This window comes from Tinamus guttatus, unplaced genomic scaffold, assembly GCF_059628265.1.
Source record: "Tinamus guttatus ecotype Peru unplaced genomic scaffold, ASM5962826v1 Tinamus_guttatus_pri_ptg000030l, whole genome shotgun sequence".
In the NCBI taxonomy this organism is placed as follows: domain Eukaryota; kingdom Metazoa; phylum Chordata; class Aves; order Tinamiformes; family Tinamidae; genus Tinamus; species Tinamus guttatus.
The window spans coordinates 2,156,229-2,177,979 of NW_028288564.1; the positions used below are offsets into that span (position 1 = coordinate 2,156,229).

Sequence of the window (21,751 nt, forward strand, 5' to 3'; positions counted from 1 at the left end):
TTGCCGGCAAGACAATGGCCCTATTGTGGGGAGTATCATGAAACCGCATATAAGAAATAGTGAAAAAGAGAAAAAAAAAAAGAAAAGAAAAAAAAAAAGGAATTGTTCTAACAGGAACCTTTGCTTCTGGAAAAGGCCACTGAGTGTCTTACTGGTAGTGAGGGGTGCCTGGCTCCCCTGCCATGCCCACTCCCTGTGAGCTGCCCCAGGAACGGATTCCTAAAGTCCACGAGCGAGGCCTCTCCCTTGGGGTGAGTGCCGAGGAGGAAGGCAAAGGGAAAAAAAAAAAGAGAGAGAAAAAGAAAGTAAGAAAGACCAATAAGAAGAAAGAAAGAAAGAAAAGGGAGAAGAAAAGGACAAAATAGAAAAGAAAGCGAAGAGAGGAGGAGGAGCGGGGGATCCTGCTCGCAGCCCGCTCCTGGGCCGGCTCCGGCTCCGGGGCGGGCCGCGCGGGGCGGCGCTGGCGCCATTACGGCCGCGCCGGCTCCTCCTCCTCCTCCTCCTGGTCGCGGCGGGAGGAAGGAGGGCGGCGGGATGCTGGGGGTGGCGGCGGGCATGACCAACAGGTAGGAAGGGCCCGGGGCCGCCTCCCGCGCGGCCGCCCCGGGAACGCGGCGTCTCGGTGCGTTTTCCGCGGGAAGTTTTCTTTAGAAGCCGCGTTTGGAGCTTGGCGCGGGGATGGGCTCGGTGCTCCTGGCGTTCAGAAGCGCCTGTCCCGAGGGGGAGGTTGGTTGGAAGCTCCGGACGCGCGCGGGGTGAGCTCAGCCTGTGTAACGCGATGTGCATCCTTGCAGCCGCGTCTTGGAAAGTTTAGCAGGGATGAGCTGCAGAAAAGCGAGGCTGCCACGCTGCACGTCCTGCGTTTCAGATGTTTCTTGGGAAGAAGGATTCCAAACTAAAGCACTTTGTAGGGCTACTATGCTGAAATCCAAGGGGGTGAAGGAAGGGGAAGCGCCTGATCCCAGGCTGGGCCCGCAGGTTGGGAGCAGCCGCGGGCGCCAGGCTTTGGACTAGGGACCGGCCACCTTATCTTCCCCAGGGCTCATTCCCACTGCTTGTTTTTCTTCCAACACCGGACACACCTTTAGAGAAAACCTACGGCAGCCACAGCCGGGCTGAACGGGGCTGCGGCGGTACCGCTTCGGCCGGCGGCCCCGCGGCGCGTCGAGCTGCCTCCCTTGCCAGCATGTGGGGCAGCACCGGGTAGCGACGGGGGAGAAGGCACAGGAGCTCGGCGGGTGCACCCTGCTAGCTTTGGCTAGTGCAAAGTAATAAAAAAAGACGGTTTGTCTCTGAGGCGCGGGTTTGCTGAGGCAGTTCCTGCAGGGAGAGCTGCTGGGGAGGGCTGCTGGCACAGGGGGTTTTCTGCAGACCATCCTAGCTCGTCGTGATCCAAGCAAGGCTAAGGGACATGGTTTGTGCAAAGTAGGTTTCGGATTTGGTAGGATGGGAATGGGGAGGAGATTCAAAATGGGGGCATTTTCTTGTTTTGGCTCTTCTGGAAGAAAAATACACTAGAACTGTAAATATTTCATTCAAAACAGCTTTTTAAACAAATACAAAGCTGATCTCAAGAGCTTCCACATGCTGAAACTCCCGAGAGATTTCAGCAGTCCTGCCTTTCTGTTCTAATTTAGGGAGGTAACATAATCTGAGTTTGAGGGAAGAGAAAGAAAAGAAAAAAGCATGATCTGAGGTCTCTGTCCACATTCTGTACGTGGCTTGGGGTCAGACATCTGGCGGGCAGGTATGCCCACTGGAGGCTTCCTTGTTCTGAGGACTGTTTGCTCTGAAATAGGTGTGTGTGTGTATATATAACTCCACTTTATGGAGCGTTTCTTAACTGATTGTGGCCACTACCTTGCTTGCAGCTTAGGATTGCTGACTGTGCTTGGAGATGCTGGTGGCTAGCTGGTGTAATGTTTATTCATTATATGAATGTCCTCAAATTGAATCAAAAGAACGCAGATTTCAGCATCTGAATGTGAGATGCAGTTGTGTGATGTTTGGGTTGAGAGTGCACAATTTGTTGAGGGCAGGGGGGAAAGAAGAAGGAACCACAAATTGTGGAGGTTTTTTGACCATTTTTTTTTCCAGGCGTTTTCTCAGAGCATTCAGTGGAACATACTAGTTTGCAGTTCAGGGCATTTATTGTCTTAAGTAGCAGTAAATACAGGCCACCATGTAATAAAATACTGACCAAAGAGAGCCTCTCTCTATTTGAAGCATAACTGTATTTAAAAAAAAAAAAAAGGTATAGAGATTCATTTGCTTTATAGATCCAGCTCCACTATAAAGTAGACTGTGAAGCTGAAAACTGCAAGTACCTTACAGCCTTCGCTTTTGAATGCATTGATGAGGGACTCCATAAATAAGCTATGTGTGATACTGCAGTAAAATTGCAGTTGTGACCCACAGGTAGGTCTCTCTCAGACCTGGCTCGGTAGGTTAGTGCCAGGGAGCCACTAATGGCCCATAATGTGCTGAGGATAACGTGCATAGTTAACACACTCTTTTTCAAGCCGCAATACAATATTTATTACCAAAGCACTTAAGGCAAGCTTTGCAGCTCTCCCCGTTGCGGTTTCGCGCTGAGCGCATCGCATTAGATATCCTGGTTCGTCTGCATTTTGTTCTATTCCAAATCCACTTGAAGGTTTCCTTCTCCATAGTTAATGCAGTCTCATAATATTTTTCAGTGCAGGGACACTCTGAATATTTTCTGTGTTAAAAGCAGCTTGATTGTCGGGGAGAAAGTTACTTAGGTAAGGTCTTTCCGTTGTGGCAAGTGCTGCTGACCAGGAAAATCGAAATGACAGTTATGTTGTGATAGCCGACGGCCTATATTGTGCAAGCTGCCACAGTATGCACAATCCAGCCTCCGTGTACGTGGTCTTTTGCTCTTGTAACTTTAGTGGTCTGTTACAGTGGGCCTCACAGTTGCAGCTAGGACGAGAGAAGCCCTGGCGTGGAGGCAGAAATGTGCATTAAAGGGCTGAAAGGACAGGATTCCTTAATTCAACTTGAAAATGAGGGAAAACAAAACATGGGATGGAACCAAACACTTTCTTTTTTTTTTTTTAAACTGGGACATTCCTTTCAGCTATTTCAGCATTTCCTTTCTCTGAAGTGTAAAAATCTTCATGAAATTGCTTGCTAGCATTTTTTTTTTTAAAGACAGACAGGAAAGATCTGTCTGTGAAAACAGTCGAGGTATTGTAATTTGCCTGGCTGATTTTGTGTACCTCTACAACTCTTTATGTAAAAGAGTTTAATCAAATTTGTCTCACCGACTGGAGATGTTGCTGGGCAGAGTTGGTGCATGGGCTAGTGACAAACTGCTACTAGGCCAAGTGAACCAAGTGAACTACTACTAGGCCAAGTCTGCAAACTTGTTCCTGCTGCACTAAGAAGTGCCTAACTGGCATGTTTATGTGTATTACAGAGGTGCCTGAGCGTAAATCCTTATTGCTTTCTGCAACATGTGGAAATAGTGTTACAACAGGGCTATCACTCTGGGTGAAGTTCTATGCTCTGCATCTTCCATGTTGTTTTTTCTTACATTTTAAATCCTTTGAATCCTTTCTTCATCACTTTTTACCACCTGAAAAAAACACCAGGCACCACTACGGCATTTGCTAAGGAGATGGATGTTAAATCAACGTGCTGCTTGGTTGGATTTGGGTTGTGTCGATCGCTGCTGGCATCAAACAGCTGAAGCGCTGAGAACGCCCGTATACATGGACTTCTGATTGGTGAAACTGATGGGAACAGGAGAGTCGAAATCTTTGGGTTTACCGTTGATGTTGTGGATGGAAAGCTGCTGCGGATAATCTGCATCTCTAAGACAGTCCAGTGATTTTATGAGTGTTTCCTGGGTGGCCCGAGCAGTAAGGAGAGGTTCTACCCTGCCTCCTGGAGGGGTAGCGGCCAAGAGCCCTCGCTTTGTTTCTGCTGGCGTGCTCGGCCCCTAATTTGGGAATGAAAAATACAGTTTGGCACGGCACGCCGGGGAGCCTGCCAGGCGGCGCGGCAAGGAGCAGGGTCCGTGCAGCCTCGGAGCTGGACCAGCACGGCAGCCTCTGCTTGCAAAATGCTCTTGTTTTAGCCAGCTCTTCATTGCGAGGGGCTGCAAATACGTAGGTTCATATTTAGGTTTGCAGCTTTGCAGATGAGAACCGTGCACTGATGGCGGAGTAGGTTGTGTTTTGTGGCAGAGAGAGCAGCCGCCTTTGTGAAACATGGAAAAAGACTGGAGTCAATTTATGACCAGCATTCGTACTTGATTAAGTAATTTATTTTTACCCAGGCCTGCTGGTAAATGAGCTGCGATTCACTCCGCAGGGCCCCGTTTCCCAGAGCCAGGTCTGCCCCGTTTCGGGAAGCAGGAGAGACCGTCCCCACGACCAGCTGCTGCACCGGGGCCGCTCGTCCTCGCCGAGGCCGCGGTGAGGTGGGGCAGAGCGCGGGTCTGCCCCTTCCCCATCCCTCGTGCCCGCATCCGTGCTGGCGGGGCTGCATGGGCAGCCGGTGCGGGAACTGCTCCGGCTGGATGCCGCAGGCTGGGTAGGTAGGTGCAGGGAGTTAGAACTGGGACCAGCTTCCTGAGCTTATACGTGGTGGTGATGCGAGAAGGGGAGGCACAAAAAGAAGGTGGAAATACCCGTTTCATTGGAAACATGGAGTTATGCTGGTTTGGCCAGACCACGTAACCATGGCTTTGGAGAATGATGTTAAATATGGGATTCCTATGAGGAGGTTTGGGGTCGAAGAGGACCAACCAATGTTTGTTTGTGGTCTGGACCCAGAACGGAGGCTGCGTTTGAACATCCCTAGTGGGACTGGGCTGCCTCCAAGCTCTGAAAGAGGCGTCTGCTACTGGTAGATGGTTCAAAAAGCCCCATCGCAATGGGGAAGCGCCTCCCATCATGGTTCCATCACTGCTGTCACACAACTGGCTCGCGCCAACTCAACCTCAGAGGGTTCGCAGGAAGGAGACCCCCTTTCCTGCCCCGTGACATGCAGGCTGTGAAGAGCAGCAGCACAACTGCGCCTGCTGCAACGTGCGCCGCATCGGTTGGCATTTCGTGACTTCATAAAAAATGTTCTGAATGTGCTGAATCCGCTGCTTTCCGGTGTCCGAGGAACTGAAGGCTCTTGGTATTAGAGTGTTATTTTCTGCAGCACTCTGGTACTATTGCAAGGAAAAAAAAAAAAAACCCAAAAAAACAAGGAAAGGAGTAGTAGGAGCTCTGTCCTGGAGATCTTACGGGTTATGTATAGAGACAGACAGGTGGGACAGGCAGCTGTTAGCTCACATGGCTGCTTTTTCAAAGCAAAAGTGAGTGTGAGGTGTTTCTCTCAATCACTGTCATGTTATTAAACATCCTAGAAAAAAAATATTCTCCCTCCCCTTCTGTGCTTTTTCTTCCTCTTATATGTATATGCCAATTGCAAGACATGGGCAATGTTCTGGTTACATTAGAAAGGAGTTGAAGTGGGTAATTCTGAAGCGACTGTTGTTAAGAAAAATCTGACTTCTGAAATCTTTGTACTTCGTTCACATTTTTTCCTTTCTGTTGGCCCGCTTCAGGAAATGAGAACATTCTTTTGGCTTTTCATGGCTTAGTCACATTTTTTGTATATATATACACACATACATATAGTTATATATCTAAATATGTTAGAACATCTGGAGATGTTTGTTTCAGGGAAGTTCTCTTTCTGCATTAGGGATCTGAGCTTTAAATGCTTGTGCACAGCTGGATGTTTCCAGAGTTTCCTGTGCTTCTTCCATTACAAGGATATGTGTATTGCTGCCTGGAAAACTCTAGGGAAATATGCGGATAACATATGGAATGTACAAACAAATTCAAGTAAAGCCTTCAAAAGAAAGTGAGAATTTCCCTTTTTTCCCCTCAAAAATTTACTCATCAAAGCTGTTGTTTAATATCAGTTGCATCCAAATATGTAGTTGTTTAGCATTGGCCAAGTGTATTTGAAAAAAAAAAAAGTGAGCAAAATTGGTAAAATTGGTAAAATTTCCTAAATTAGGAATAAAAACAGTAGCCTTTTTTTTTTTTTTTTTTTTTTTTTGAAGATGAAAGGAAGTCATTGGAGAGGGTTGTCCCCATCTCCCCATCCCCGCGGTTCCGAGCCTGACGCACAATCGGCTGTTGTGGCGCTCGGGGTGAGCGGCGGCCGCGCGGCCGCCTCCGCACTGTCCTCCCACCGGGGTCACACGGGGGCCGTGAGACCTGGTTCCAACAGAGGAAGAAAAGCTGTTTAGTTTAACTGTAGGCTGAAATGTTTTGCTTCTGCATGCAGCGAGGGAGAAAAAAGATTTCCACCCGTGGCTGTTCAGGGAAAGCGGCAGGAGAGCAGCAGATGAGGAGGCTGCTCGTGGCCCATCAGCAGGCGGCAGCGGGGGTGGTTGTTGTCTCCTCCCCCAGGGCGATGGACTTCTCCCTCAGGAGGAGTCTCCAGAGGGGCTTCCTTGCATGGCCATGGGGCTTCAGGAGGTCCTGAAGGCCGCTCAGGCTTGTGTCCACCAAGCACAAACTTGACCCATCTTCCTTGGGCAGAGGCTGCGCCACAGTGGCCAGTGGGTTGTTACCGGTGGTTTTGGGTAACGAGGTAGAGCAGGAGATGGTGTTGGGGGGTGTGCGGCTCGAGCAGAGTTCCTTCAGCCCCTGAGCGGCCCTGTCACCCACAGCAGGTTCTCCCTGTCCAGAGGGCAATTTTCCCTCAATTTTTTGCTGACACGTGGGCAGCACGTGTGTCCCCTGGCCAGGGATGGTCGCTCACTAGCCCAGCAGATGTGCAGCCCCACGGTCATTCCCCAAACTTTCATCTGTGTCCGGCCATCCAGCGTCGTGTCCCGAGGTGCCTGGTCCTCAGTGGCACTGGCTCTGCCTCGCCAAGACCCAGCAGCTCAACCTTGTCCATGGTCTGCGTAATGTCACGGGGGAGCAACGCCACATCCGGGGCGTCCTGCACTTGGGATTAATAGCAGTTTTCTGCTCGGGTCCCTGGGCCATCCTTTCCGCCCCCAAAGCGAGAGTGTGGGTTGCTACACAGAGGTCAGAGTAATTGTATGAACTGCATGAGGGTGGGAATGAAAATCCCTTGTGAATATTCAGGGTTGCTTTTCCTCTTGCGTTTCCCACTGCAACTCAGTTGAGTTTATGGCTCTGATAAGGAACCTCTTGGTGACTAAAAGTTTTGATTGTTTCCTGGCTTGCCTGCAAGTTCCCTTTGATCTTTCCTTGCTAGTGGATTATAGTAGGATTTTTTATTTTTATTTTTTTAAAAAGTCTTGCTGGTTGAAGTAATTGTATTAGTATGATCCTCAGGGATTTTACTTGGAAAATTGCTTATCTTTCTGAAGAAGTCTACCCCTTTTTGCCTCCTTAGTATGCTCATTTGCCATGCATGTTTGTATGCAGTAGTATGATTTTTTTTATGTATACGCAATTATATATAAAGAAATTGACGTATTGTTTAAAATAACCCAAAGAACTGTGGGGCTTATTGTTTTGGCTTATTTGCTGTTCATTCAAAGTCTGAATAAGGGCTTCAGGAAAGAAAATAAAGAAAAAAAAAAAGAACATCTTGAGCCAAGACAATCCCTAGGGGAAAACTCTTGGATTTACTGCGGTGGAATGAATCCCCTTCTGTTATAATTCATAGCAGTTACGACTTCTCCTTTTCAAAGAGAAAAGGCTCCCCTCTTCCCTGGGCACCCGGCTCGCGTGGCGCCTCCCGTTGAATTACACGTTACGCTCGGTGTCCTAGGGCCGGAGCACCACGCTGTCGGATATTCGTGTTTGCTCTCGGAGCACAGGGCCGTAGGGATGCGCTTCGTGCGACTAACTTTGCAGCCAGATGAAACAGCGAAGGAATGATAACGTATTTCTGGTGGCCGTGTACGGCGAAGGGACAAAGTCCTAAGTCTCCAGTCTTTGGGTAAGACCCCATGGAAAAGCTGCACTTTCAGCCTGGGCACCCAGCCCTGCCTACTTGAGCTGGACCTGAAGAGAGTCAAGGAGCTTCTGCATCAGCTCCTGGTGGTGAGGAGTGTTTGAAGAGCTGGGTTAAACCCTGCAGGGCTGCTCTGCAGGGAAGGCCGCGCGCTCAGTTCCGAGCCCAGCAGGTTGCTGCTGTTCAAGCCCAGGCCTTTTCCAGCCTGAAATGTTTTCAAGGGGAGGGTTGAGACGGGATTGTATTGAATTGATTGAAGGGTGGGAGCTTCATTTCAAAAAGCACATTAAAAAATAGAGTGCTATTTCAAGCGCCATCAGTTTTGATGTGGGGAGGACTTTTCGTGCTCGTGATTGCTCTGCTAATGTAACACAAGGGGAAATAATTTCAATCTCTTATGTTTAACTGAATCCGAGTCATAAATGTGGAAATCAATATTTTTATCATTACCACGCAGAGAAGAGTAAACGGAACAGTTAAGATCCTTGGCATTACCTTTGGGAAAACTTCTAGGGCTCGATACAATGAGAAAGGAACCAGGAACAGGAATCTTCCGTTGCTGCTCAGATGTCCTGACAGAGCTTTCTGCTCAGCTGCCGCTTTTTGTGTGTGTGTGTGTGTGTGAACTTTTAAGATAGACCTTCAAGGAATTTAATGCTGTTACACAATGTTGTTGTCCTGTTAGAGAAGCTTCAGGATGAACAGGATCTCAGAGCAGGAAGAAGTGTGAAACGCCCTTTTTCTGGCATCTGAGGTAAAATGGCTTTGATCGTTTTGGCTGATGGACTCTGATGTTCTTGAGTGGCTGTGGTGTGGTTTGATTAACACGGTGCATTTGCCCAAAGCCCTTGAACAGTTAAAAGTTATTTCCCTGCATGCACAGAAACACTCACCAGACCCTGCAGGGGGAAAATTGCAGGGAGGACTGAGGGGCTGGAAGTCACTGAGTGCCCAGCGGAGCCGCTGCTGGTCTAGCGGCGAGCGCTGCAGTAGGTTGTGTTGGTAGCATCGGCTGCTCCAAAAGAAAGAACGAAGCCGGTGGAAATTCTGGAAATCGTCTTTTGTTGTCACACGCGTGTGGGCATTGGGGAGCGCGATGGTGCTGATGCCAAGCAGCGGATTTTTTATTTTCTCACGTGTTGAGTAACGTTCCATGCTCAGTTTGTGCTGCAGCCGTTTGCCAGTATTCGCCATTGTGGTAGTGAGAGAATTTAATGCAAAAACTGAATCAAGGACATCTGACACATCATTTACCCCTTTTATTGCAAAAGCGTTTGCAAAATGATCAGGGCCATAGTTCTATCTGAAGAGATCTTCCATCAAACTTTGAAAAAGTTATGCACTATGTAGTTTAAATAATAGCATTCTTGTAGCTGGTCTTGAGGATGTGGCAAGGTCTGTCTGAATTGATTGGAAGAAAATTCATAGTTTGTCACATGTTCTCCTTTATATCGTGGAAATATGATCTAACCTTCAAGAAATCAAAAGTGTTCATGCCAATATCTGGTATTTCAAATTGTAGTGCGTAAGGTCCCGTTAGTGCTTGACTATAAATGCTGTGAAGTTGTTGGCATAATTGCATTTATTGAAAAATTTTTCATTTGCTTTTTTCTTATGATACAAAGAGAAATTAGGGAAGATGAGTAGCTCATAGTCTCAGATATTCTTCCCTTGAAATGGACATTAAAAATATACAGAATTGACCTCTCCATTTAAATTGAAATTAAGTAGTGCAGTATATTTACAAGAAAATAATTGGATTAATTTCTTTAGTGTGAACACTCTATAGTTCTAATCACTCAGAACACTTAAAGTCTTCAAAACTTCTATGAGGCGAAATTATGAGCTTAAATTTTCATTTCTTTGGAGCCAAGAGTTCAAGTGCATAGTTAGAACATCACATTTCCTGCCTACATTCCCTTCTATTATCTGTGACTGGCATGGATGTTAAACTGCATCAAATCTTAAAAAAAAAAAGAGTAGAATCTTTACAAGATATAGTTATCTCTTTATTTGAAGTGTATTATTCAAACCATTCAAGCAGGCACAAACTGTGTCATGGAAGAAAATGCAGATTTTTCTTAAGTGATTGTACCAGAAATTATTCTATAACGAAGTCTCAGTTCAGTGTATACAAGTAGGTGTTGCAGTAGGACGTTGTCTCCAAAATACTACTAGCAATTTACTGGCCAGGTATATAAATAAATACAGGATGCCTTTACTTGAATCCTTCTTCTGAAATAAGAAATACATCAGAAAGAATTAATAACACATTAAGCCTGAGTAGATGATGGTTTTGCCTCAAAAGTGTGCTAAGCTGTGCTTTACTTCTGCCTGTTGCCCTCACAAATTGCCATCGCGGGCGTTTGTTTTTCCTTAATGTTGGAAAACTACAGCAGTCTCTTGGCAGGATGCTGCTGCCAGGGTTGTAATAGAAGCCCGTGGCATTATAAATCTGGCGAGAGGAGGGGTGGAAAGTGGGTTCTTGGTGGATATGATAGCTGTGACTTTCCGAACCCTCCCGCCAGGCGTTGCAGGAGGCGCTGAGCAAGCCGAGGCGGCCCCTTTGCTCTCCACAAGGAGAGCTGGAGGGAGGCAGAACAGCGACAGCGCCCGGGGAATTGCAGGCGTGAGGCCGTGTGATTGCACAAACCTATCTGCAAAACTCTGCCCGGTGAGGATACCTTTCTGTCTTTCCTCAATCCTTTTATTTTTGTGGTAAAAATCTAATCGGGGAGGTAGCAAATGAATTTTTTGATAGCTCAGATGTGTCCTGTCGCTTTGCTTCGGTAATGCACACGTTTATCCGCTAGCGCTTTGCCTTTGCAGAAGACAGCGTTGATGCTTCCTCAGGCTGAACGGCAGCAGCACCTTCATTTTCCCCTTCAGCACAGGGGCGCGAAGCCATGTGATTAACTAATCTCATTAATAACGTGTGGCAGGGTGGGGGAAAGAAGACAGGAAACTGCAGCTAAAATCAGGAATTTTTTTGCTTATTCACCAGTTAGAAGCAGCCAAGCTGAGGTCATTTCTGGCTAAGTGACCAACATGCTACTGCTTGCTTCCCTCTGGAGCTTGCCGTACAAAGTCGCGTTATGAGTCACCCCTCCGGCTGCGTCCTCAGGAATGTGAGACCAGGAACCCAGTGAGAATAAAGGTTAAATTGCCGCACGTGTCCCCAGAGGTATAAAAGTGTCTTCTAGGAAGACAGAAGTGTTTCCTCTAGGGGAGGAAATATGTCCACTGCTCAAAGTTAAAATGGCCTGAGATTGATTCAAAAGGGTTTGTTTGCATTTCCGTGTCCACAGGGAAGCAAGGTGGACCTCCAATGGTTGGATTCGATGATTTGAAAGTCTTTTCAAATCATAATGATTCTATGATCCTATTTGTTTTTAAATCAGATCAGCCTTTGCAAAGGCTGATTTTAAAATTTGGGCGCAGTGAACCTGGAGATACCCGGAGAACATGTTTTTTTGCTCAAAGGCAACTCCCCCCTCCCTCTTTGAAAACTCTAGAAATGTTAAGTATGTCACTTTTGTCTCCCTGCCTCCCGTAATTTGCAGACTTGAGACCTGCCCGTTGGGAATGAATCGAAATTTGCCTCGGCACAAAACCATGTGCGAACACGCCTGTGCGCTGGCGTTACTGTGTCATCCATTTCGCTGCTGTCATTTCCGTAGCTTTTAAGTCAGGTGAGAGCTTTAGAATTTAGGATCTGGCTTTCTGTTCTGGGGAATAGAAAGAAACAAAAAATCTCTTGCTTGAAAATGCTTATTCTGCCTTATCTCGCTACCAGCTTCTATAATAGAGGTTGAAATTATTGCCGTTACACAGGTGATTTTTCCATGATTCAGAATCAACTTCCTTTATAATCCGTAGGCAGTGTGTTGTTATCTTCAGTGAAAATAGATCGGTAGAGTTTTGTGACAGTTCCTCTAAAATGCATGTATATTTTCTATACAGTTCTGTATAAATAGAGATTACTATATCAGTATAATGGTTATCTTGGGCATGTTTCCAAGCACATAGAAATACCTCAAGCCCTGTTTGATCCCTTGTTGCTTAGTGTTTCTGATAACACGTGCAAACGCTAGTAGTTAGAGAGATTAACCAGTTCTGTGCTGTTCATCAGCAGTTCCGAATCGCATTGAAGCCAACCCAAATTTTGTAGGTCTGTTCAGTGGCACTTGATTTAGCTGCAACTACCCATAAATGGAATGTAAATGGCTAAACTAACCAGAACACATGCTAATATCTCGTATATTTTTTGTCTTGCTTATAGTCAGTAGGGCCATTTTAGCTTCTTTCATACATAAGGTCTGAGTTCGATTAAGGAAACATTTGTTTCACAGTGTGACCCCTTGGCTTTACTCGTGCCATTTTCTAAACAGATCTTGACAACATAGTTTTGTTAGCGTGATTGAGTTTGCGTGGTTTGGCAAACTGTCATGCGAAGTGGAGTATGAGAAGGAAAGTGAAAATTCAGAGCCGTGGACTGCTAAAAGTTACTCAGTGCGATCTGCTTGCTCAGAAGATTGCCTCCCAATTGACAGTTTTGTTTCGTTTTCATACAGGAGAGCATTAAAATGCCAGTAGGAGGAAAATTAAGCTAGGATGGTGCTGCAAACTGGTGGTGTTTTGCAGTAGTTAAAACTTAAGCCAAAACAGCAGCCCAAGAAAGGGAAGGCAGGAGAGAGGTGTTGGCTGGGCTTTGTAGCACTGCTGAGTAAGTGATGGGCATGCACCAGGAGGACTGCACTCCAACATCAGCTCGGCCAAGGTGACTGCAGTCCCGTGCCTTGAATCCCCCGAGCAGAAGCAACGTCTGTGGCAAGGCACTTCTGCAGGCAAGAGAGGAGAGGAAGAAGCAGAGAAGAAACACTAATAGTTGTAATGTCTCTCACTGTGGTTGCTAAGATGCCTGGTTTATTTGAACTGCTTGTTCAACATTTCTTGTGCTACTTCACATTATACCAGTACTTTGCAGTGGCCTGAGGAGCACATTGTGGTTTAGTGATTAAAAATACCATTTCTGTTCATTTGGCATCATCTCCTACTCCCCCATTAACCAAGTTTGATTCCAGACAACCATAATGATTTAGCCGGTAAGTTGCTGAAACTGTGATTTGCATGTGTGCTGTGTTTGTGTTTCTTATGAACTTAGGCAAGGCGGGTGATTTCAGCCGAGTGATGTGCGCCGGTTCTGGCTACTCAGCAGAACCTACGTAATTGATAGAGCGTAACATAAATACGTGTGTGTATGAAGGGATAGCTGCAAGGCCCTGCTAGGACAGAGGACTCGGCAGCAGAACGGTGGCAGCTGTGTGTGCTATTAAACAGCTGCCTGCAGTACTTGGATGTTGCTGGCTGTGCACTAAAGCCTCAGCTTCAGGAAGGCGGGCCCAGAGAAAATGTATCTCCCAGGGCTCTCCTGCCTCGCAGTGCTGCAGTTACAGCATTCCCAAAGGCAGGCGTGGGAGATCACAATGACCACTAAAAACATGACATGAGCTGCAAGCCGAGCAGAGCAGCTCTGCTCCAAGGGCTCTTTAGAAAGGTCACCCTGCTCTCAGGCTTGATTTTTGGCTGTGCTGCCCTCAGCAGGAGCAGGACCGGGGTGGGGAAGTGGCTTGGTTCATCCTGCCCTCTGCGCTTGGGTCGGTCGCAGCTCTAGTCTCTGGGCATGGCAGCTCCCTTAGCTCTTGCAAGCCTGGCATTGCAGCTCTTTGCAGAAATGCTTAGATGTAGGAGGAGACGAGGAGAGGGTCTTCCAAAAAATGGCTTGACCAGCTTCAAGTCCATGTGTTTTTGTTTTACTCGTGTTGTTGGCTGGAGGGTTTGGTGTCAGTCCAGGAGATCCCCCTCACAACTCTTCTGGAAGGACTCCGGGTCTCATGTGGCCTCTTCCAGAGTCCTCTGGAAATGTGAGAAATGATTGACCACAACAAAGTGGTGTCGTCTTGGGAGGTTTAAAAGCTTGGTGTATTGTGGTTTTTTTTTTTTCCTTCTCCCCCAGTAATTCGGGGGAAAAAAGCCCATGAAATGTTCCCAGTTTCATGCATCAAGCAAGTCAGCTGTTTTCTGAATTGTTTTTTGAGGGGAAAGTTTTGATGGTGATGTACTCAGAAGGGTCACACAGCGAATCCAGACTTTTAAATCTCTAGAGTGTATGTACGTGGCCTTGAGGCTTAAAATGTTGTCCTAGGCGTACAGGCAAGCATTTTTAGGTACACTGTGTTCTAATTATTCTCAATATCAGCAAATTTCATTTGCACAGCTGTAATTCCTATACCGGTTTCTGAAATAAAACATTGTTGATGATGATCATTACATGCAAGGTAAAATGTAGCTCAGGCTTGGGTTTGCACCTATTAATGCTGAATATTTGTTCTACCATTCCACACACTGGCGCTAATGATAGGTCTCCAGCACTGTACAGAGCAGGCAGTGCAGAGCTTCCTGAGCTGTGGGAAAGCTGGTGCTAACATTGCACTGGTAGGTTTTATCCCAGAGCAGGTCACCTGCCATTACTTGTAATAAATGACAGTAAGTCATTTGTAGTTGGAAGTCATTAGTAAGTTGGAAGTAAGGTTTTGGCAGTACTTTGTCATGTCACTGCAACATTTGTGATACAGTCTGAGAACCCACAAAATCAGCTGCCCATCAACTGTGTCCTTGAACTTCAAAGGGGTTGTAGCTTGCTGAAGGTCAGAGAGCAAAGCCAGGGATAGTATATGGACTTTTTTTGTTTGTTTGAGAAAGAGAGCATTTGAAAGTATAAAAACACAAGCAGTAAACAGAGGAAGTCTTTCCTTTCCCAGCTGTGTTGCTTGTAAGAGCATCATCAATGGATGCTCTTGAATTGGGCATCCATCTCCCACCTTAAGGAAAAAGAAAAAAGTCTCTGTTGTTCCTATGTGGTGTCTCTTTTCCAAACCCTCTGTTTTTGTATCCTCGGTTATACTTTGACTGGACTGTTTTTTTTTCTGTTTGGGAAGGTGCCTTTGAACAATCTAAGCTTGTATTAATGCTGGCCTGATTATAGAGACGCTGCCTCCTCCTTAAGTAAAGGATGCTGCTCTGAATCAAAACGTGTGGCTTTCTGTTCAGACTGCAGAGCAGAGTCCCAGCAGTGATGTTAATGCCTTCCTTTGGGTCGATACATGCTCTTTGGCATGGTTGGTATATATACATTCTTTTTATTTTTAAAATATATTTCTATTGTACTTTATCCAAATACAAATAAGGTGTTAATGAAGGTGTCTTTCATAGTTGAAAGGAAATCAGCTGGAAAGCCTGTGGCTGATCTGACCACAAGGAAGGTTTAATTTTCATTTGGATTCGTTCCCTTTTCCCTCTTATTTCCAGTATCTGATCGCTGCTCCATTATTCCTGGCACTGGTGGTTAGCGCAGGGGACCAATTTCATTTTTCTAAAAGCTTTTTGCATCTCTAGGTTGAAAAGTCAGGAAATAGGCCATAATTTAAAGGAACTGTGGGCTGAGCCATCTTGCGTATGTTCTTCATAGAAATTGGATTTAATTTGCAGATTTAGGTACAGGAAGCATCAGAGAACTGCTAGTTTAAGATATTTTTTTTCGGATGAATGTAACACTTTAGTTAATATTTAAACCAAAACTTAAAAGCTGTTTTTTGTAATGATTCCAGAAACAGGAGGAAAAAAAAAAGTCTTAAAATCCCCTTTTTGCAGTTGCTGTGCATTTAAAGCTGTTCTCAGTGATTTCAGCAGAGGCTGAACGGGAATACTCCAAGCATCTTTTTGAAGGTGTTTGCACTGCTCTTGCTTCTGTTTCTTGCCAAACGTGTATCCGGGGCTTTATAGCAACATCTCGCTGGCCGTGTCACTGCCTTGAATCCATTTACTGGAATTTCCTACGCTTTCTTTTCCAGCACGTAGTGCTAACCACTGTGTCGGGCTCCGTTTAGTGCCGCCTTTGTCGCCCTTTCCGTGGCTGCCTTTTCCCAGGGCCTCCTGAGTTGCCAATGCCAGAATCTTGTGCAAATCCCCCAAACCCTTTCCAGCAAACTCCAAAAGCAGCAGGGAGTTTAACTGCCTTAAAAGGGCAGCAGTCAGGGACCCAGCACCGAAGACAGGATGTGGGGTAGATTAAAGTACATGGCCAACATCACATCTTTTACTTACCTCTTCTTTTTTCCGTTCTGTGTTTTCATTTTTCAGTGTCTTTTCATATTTCTGCAGTTGCCTGGTATATTTTTGAGAAAGCTTTTGCATAAACAATAAATAGTCCAAAAATGTGTGTCTTAAAGCTCTGGCTGCAGCAAAAGGTGAAACTGTGGCATTCAGTTATATGCTGTGCTCAAAATAACTTGGCAGCTGTGTCTCACACAGAAAGCAAAAAGGAAGTTTTGGAAGTAACTTCTTTGAATCCCTAATGCACAAAATGAATACTTACTTATGTACAAGATTTTGTTTTCTTCTGCTAACTCTTATGTTCAGAATAACCATCACCATGGTAATTTGAAAGAAGCAGATTTTGTTTTTTTTTTTTTAAAGACGGATGTCTTAAAAATCTTGGCTAATTTTGATGGAGGTCCAAGATTAAAGCACCTTTCCTTCTGGGGCTAACATTTGCCTCATTTACTCCCATACATGTAACTTGGTGAAAAGGAATGGATTAAGTGAAAAAATAAGCATTGAATTCAAAGATGAGAAATTCTGGTACTGCCCCAGTTCTTCCACATTTGCCTTATTTTCCACACTGATAAAATTGATTGTACCTTACCTCACATGTGAAGTCACAGGAAAAAAACAGTTGATATTTATAGGCTTTCTGAGTGCATGACATTCCACCCAGTTTTATGACCCGCTTTTCTTATAGCGGTTCAGAGTAAATGGAGGTGGAATCGGGACTGCCTGTTGTCAGAGAGCAGAACTGGCGTTCCAGAAGACCGCTGCCGATGAGCGCTGCGTTTAGGCGTCAGCGTTGTAACCGCTAAGGTGTTTTAAGGCTGTAACGTGACTGTAACTGTGGTTTCTGAACCTGGCTGTTTGTATGCCTAACACACCGCATACGTGTAATCCTCGTTAACGACTGTTTTTACAATCCCCGTGAGCGCAGACTCTCCTTTTTCACATTCCTTCGTGGAGGGTGTGTGGCTGGAAAGGCTCTTATAATTATTTTTGAGCAGAAAACAAATCTTGAGAAATACCGCACCCTGTTACTCCACAGCAGTCTGTGCTGTTACTAATTTTGGTTATAGCTCTTCTCATTCCTCTCCTCCCCACGCCGGAGATGCTCTACCTGGCGGGTTGCACTTTGCGATGGCTTTACGTGCCCTCGCACGGTGGGCTCATACCTGAGAACGGAGGGCAGCCTGTGCGTCCATATCCCTCTTTAAAGGGTGGCGAGCTGGGGCCAGCTCCGGGCAGGGCTGGCAGCCGAGGCTGAGGCGGCAGCCGAGGCTGAGGCGGCAGCGCGAGGCTGGCGGGAGCTGCCGCCGCCGCCTGCAGGTCACTGAGTCAGGCACCCGCCCGACGTTCCCGCTCCTCCGCCGGGGTCGAGGAGTCCTCTTGAGCAGCAACTCCGTGGCCTCTAGAAAAACAGTAATAAAAAAAGAAAAAAGGAAAGAAGCGTGCCCAGGTGTTTGGGGGGAACATCTCCCTGTTTATGCCTCCCACCTCCTGACACCGCTTTTCCCTCTGGAGCTGGAGGGCCCCTCACAAGGAAGGGTGGGAGGTTGGCTCAGCAGGATGGAGGTGCCTGGGATGCTGCGTGTGGCCCCACGGTGCCCTGCGGGAGCAGATAGAGCTGCAGGAGCTGGGAGCTGCTTCCTCCAGCTGCCGGCTGGGTTTTGAGTGAACTCTCAGCTTGCCCCGCTGGGGTTTACCACCTCAGTCGCTCTCGCTGGGGCGTGGGCTTGAGGCCGCAGACAGAGGAAGTCATTTGCTTCTCTGGCACTTCATGTCGACGCGTAGACAACGGAAAAGAGAAGTCTGACGGACATCTCTCGTCTGGCTGTGTCACCAGGCTGGCTCTTAGATGGCAGAGGCCTTCCGTCTGGCAGACGGTTGCGATCTCGGCTGGGGTTGGACTTGAGCGCTCTGCTCCAGAGCTTTGCGTTTCCTCCCTTTCTGGATTTGTTTTGTTTTCCTGCCTGAGCTCTGCTCTGGGCAGCAGGGGGTGTGAGGGCAGGCCTGAAGTCCAGGCTGGGATTAGATGCCCTGTACCTTCTCCTTGACCTCGAGAAGCAGCCCTGCCTCCCTGCCTGCCTTCCCGGGCTCTACGTGGAGCACAGAAGCACGTCCCTGCCTTACAGGTGAGCTCGAGGGTGGCTACTGCACGTACCTGAGATGCTCCAGCTCTAGACAGAGCTGTAGACAGCAACGGGAGGCGGGCAGTGAAGGACTGCAGCGTGTGAAGAGGTTAGTCACCTGGGGAGCGAGCAAAATTGAAAAAAATGGGAAAAAAAATAGGGATGATACTGAATTTGTTCATTTTAATGCTAATTCAGTAATAAGCATGAAAGCACTTAAGGTGATGGAGCTTGAATGGAGCAGTACTTTAACTGCTTTTCGATACAGCTGTTCTGCTTGGCTGCATGGAGCCCCCTTGCTGTTATTCAGCAGTGAGAAGAAAGAAGATGGCATGAGCTTGGAAAGCCATTTCATAGCTGCTGGCACTGGTAGCCTTTTCTGGTGGGAACTACAGTCACTACTCAGCCTTGTGCTTGAGGGGTCAAATAGAAGACTTCAACCACCATTAAAGACAGGATCTTCTAAAGAATAACCTTCTGCTTCACTGTGCTGCTCCTTTGTGCATAGCCTTGCTCCTTTCAAGTGCACTGCTTTAAAACCACTGATAGGGAAAATAACCCACTGGGATAACCCACTCGGGAAGAGGAGAAAGGTGCTCAGGAAAGAGGGGAGGGTAGGCAGAGACCCAAAGTCTGCTTCGATGGTGGAAAAGTTAATATGATTGATGCAAATGTATGACCCTAGTTCCACCAAACTGAAGGGATTGAGGAGGTTATTAAGGTTAATGCATTGAAACACAGGAAAGATGCAGATTAGAAAGGGCTGTGAGGAGAAATACTGAGGCTGTTTTGACCTTCAAAAAGCATGTGGCATGTATTTCCAAACTGTGCAAATGTGCCTCTGCTTGAAGAAGGTGAATTCTTGCATACCAATCTTTGTGATCTTCAGTGTCTGTGTCTCCCAGTATAATGGGGAAGGGGCAGGAGAGAGGAGAACCTACACAGTGGGTGAAGTACTAAAGCGGTAGGCACAGAAGTCTTCCATCTTATATGTCCTAACACTTACTGTTGCTTGCACAATATACAAGTATGCTGAACAGTATCTAATAAAAACCTTTAAGGCTGTTTCATATTGAAACACCCATTTATTCAAATATTAAGACCCTGCTAATCATGTGAATGAAGTCCCATAGTCAAAATAGTTATTCTTGGGTAGGTTATTTAAATCTGAAAGCCCACAGAGTCTCTAACTGAATCCTTAAAGTAGTTTAGAGTCTTTGAGTAAGTGTCTTGTGAGAGTTTGCACTGAGAGCACTTGGAATTTTGAAGTATGAGTCACTGTATTTCCCCCTCCAAACAATTAAGCTCTTTCACTGAGCTCATCTTCACTGGTTTGATATGTAATAACTTGTTTTTTCCTCCATCAGTGCCTCTACTCCTTCTATTTATTCCTTTAGTGGTGGTGCTAAATGCCTTTTTAATGTAAAAAGTGTTTTGCATCTTACAGCTGGTCAGTAATCAGGAGGTCTGAGGTAGCGTGGAGAATTGCCACAAGTAGCATAGTTCTGTGGAGCTGCTTAATCTAGGTTTTGAGTAAAGCGCTCTTTAAACAAATCCCGTCTTTGTAATGAGCTATTTTTTTCTGAGGGTTTTCACTGCTTTATCATGCTCGTGTTTATGCCCCAGCTGTGTCAACCAGCCCTGACCACATGGCCCTTTCTCAAGTAGGCAAGTCTGAGCAGGTGATATCCAGGCTCATGCCTTCAGTGAGAAAACATTTAGGGGATGCAAGACTCAATGAAAAAAATATATATATTTGCTGTAGATGTGCTGGTCTTCACAGGCCAAAACTATGGCTGGGAGAAGAGGGAGAGAAGTAATTTACATTGACTCCTGCTAGTTGAGGTGAGAATGGGGAGGGGGTGTCCTATTTTAAGTCGGAGTATTTCCTAATTGCAGAGAGATCTCCACTTGCAAAGAGTTGTTGGAAGGCAGGGTGATGAAACGAGGCCAGGTGGTGCCTTGTTTGCTTCACAGTGTTTGTGAATGAGATTCCTGATCTAGCGCCAAAGAATTTGGGAGCAAAGTGACTACTGGTAGTATTAGTCAAAATGTGATCGCTGCATGTTTGTTCAAGGGAGTTTTATTTGGCACTCTGGAAGCAGCATGGATTCAGCGTTATCTCACTTCCCCTTTCAAGTAACACTGTGGAAATGGGAGATGGTTAATGAAGCTGCCTGTCCTATGCTTTGGTGTCATGGTGCCTGCCTCGTTTTGCATGCTCTCTGTAGCTTCAGGTAACTGGCAATAAATGTAGCCAGACTCAGGCTGAAATGTGTCTGTAAGTTGCTGAAGGAGCTATATTTTTTGGTCTTCCTGTGCCATTCCCCCAACATAAACATAATGTTCCATTTTGCATTTCAGTATTTTGTATTTTCCCCAGGCTGTCACTGTTTGATCCTTGAAGAAAATAGCAATATGAAGTAATAATGTTGCAGAAGAATTATTTTCTAAAAAATACTGTCAAACACAGTGTGATGCAATTTCTGCAATATTTGGCTTAATCTATGGATATAGTGCCAGCAGTAGTGCCGAATGGTTCAGCAATTGCTGTGATACTTGTTTGTGATGCTTTCTGAGTACATGAAAGATGCTTCAGAAAGAGTACGGAAGGGCAAATGTAGTATTTGTATTTGAAAAAGGTGGCAAAAAATAGGCTGCTAGAGAATTATAAATCCAGTTGCCCTAACTTTGACCTTTAGTGAGGTATGGATGCAGTTAATAGTCGATTTATAAGCACTTAGAGATTAGTACAGCATTTAAAAATAAACAGATTTCTAAGAGTAGATTGTTTCAAAGCAATCCGTTTTTCTGCTTTGGCAGATGCACAGCTATAATAAATACAGGGGAAAGAGTAAGTGGTATTTCTCGACACTGCCTTGCATGAATAAGAGAAATAAACAAAAGAAATATATTACAGAGACATGAGGTTTAACTTTGCTGAAGCGCAAGTCTTGCTGCCTCTCTGCCTCCTCATGTCCATCCAGCTTTCCTTGTCACTTGTCACTGCCCTTACACCACTCACTGAGGTGCTGCTGCTACCGCCTTCCTTTCTGCCCCCTGCTCTGTGCTCAGTCTTGCTGCCCGTCGCCTTGTGTAGTGGTGAAGCACAGGAGTTTGGAAATTATAATTAGGTGAAATTGGCAGAAGGCAGCAGTGCAGCTGATTTGAGGCAGGGAGGAAAAACAAACAAAAAAAAAAGGCGTTTGGACAGGAATTCTTGTTTTGGCCCGAAGTCACCAGCTTGCAGGAGTGCTGGAAGGAGCCTTGCCTGCTTTCCCTCCTCTGTGCAGTAACTTGATTACTGACCTGGAGGTGAGAACTGAAGGCTGGCTATGAAATTTGCAGTTGGGTTTGCAGGAACCTTGAGTCAGGGGACAGGAGCTGAATTCAAAATGATCTTGGCAGCCTGGAGAAGCAGCTGAAACCTCTTCAGGAGAAGTGTTGCACCTGTGAAGGAAAGTTCAGATGGC

At 46.1% G+C, this 21,751-nt stretch overlaps 1 protein-coding gene across 2 annotated transcripts in view; it reads left to right on the top strand.

The window, feature by feature from the left end:
* Window positions 1–506: 506 nt before the first annotated feature.
* LIMS1 (LIM zinc finger domain containing 1) overlaps window positions 507–21,751 on the top strand; it is a 69,111-nt gene continuing 47,866 nt past the window's right edge. For both annotated transcript variants that reach the window (XM_088530394.1, XM_088530399.1), the window contains exon 1: window positions 507–566. In XM_088530394.1, the coding sequence (XP_088386520.1) occupies window positions 535–566 (32 nt within the window). In that variant the 5' untranslated portion in view covers window positions 507–534. The remainder of the gene's footprint in view (window positions 567–21,751) is intronic.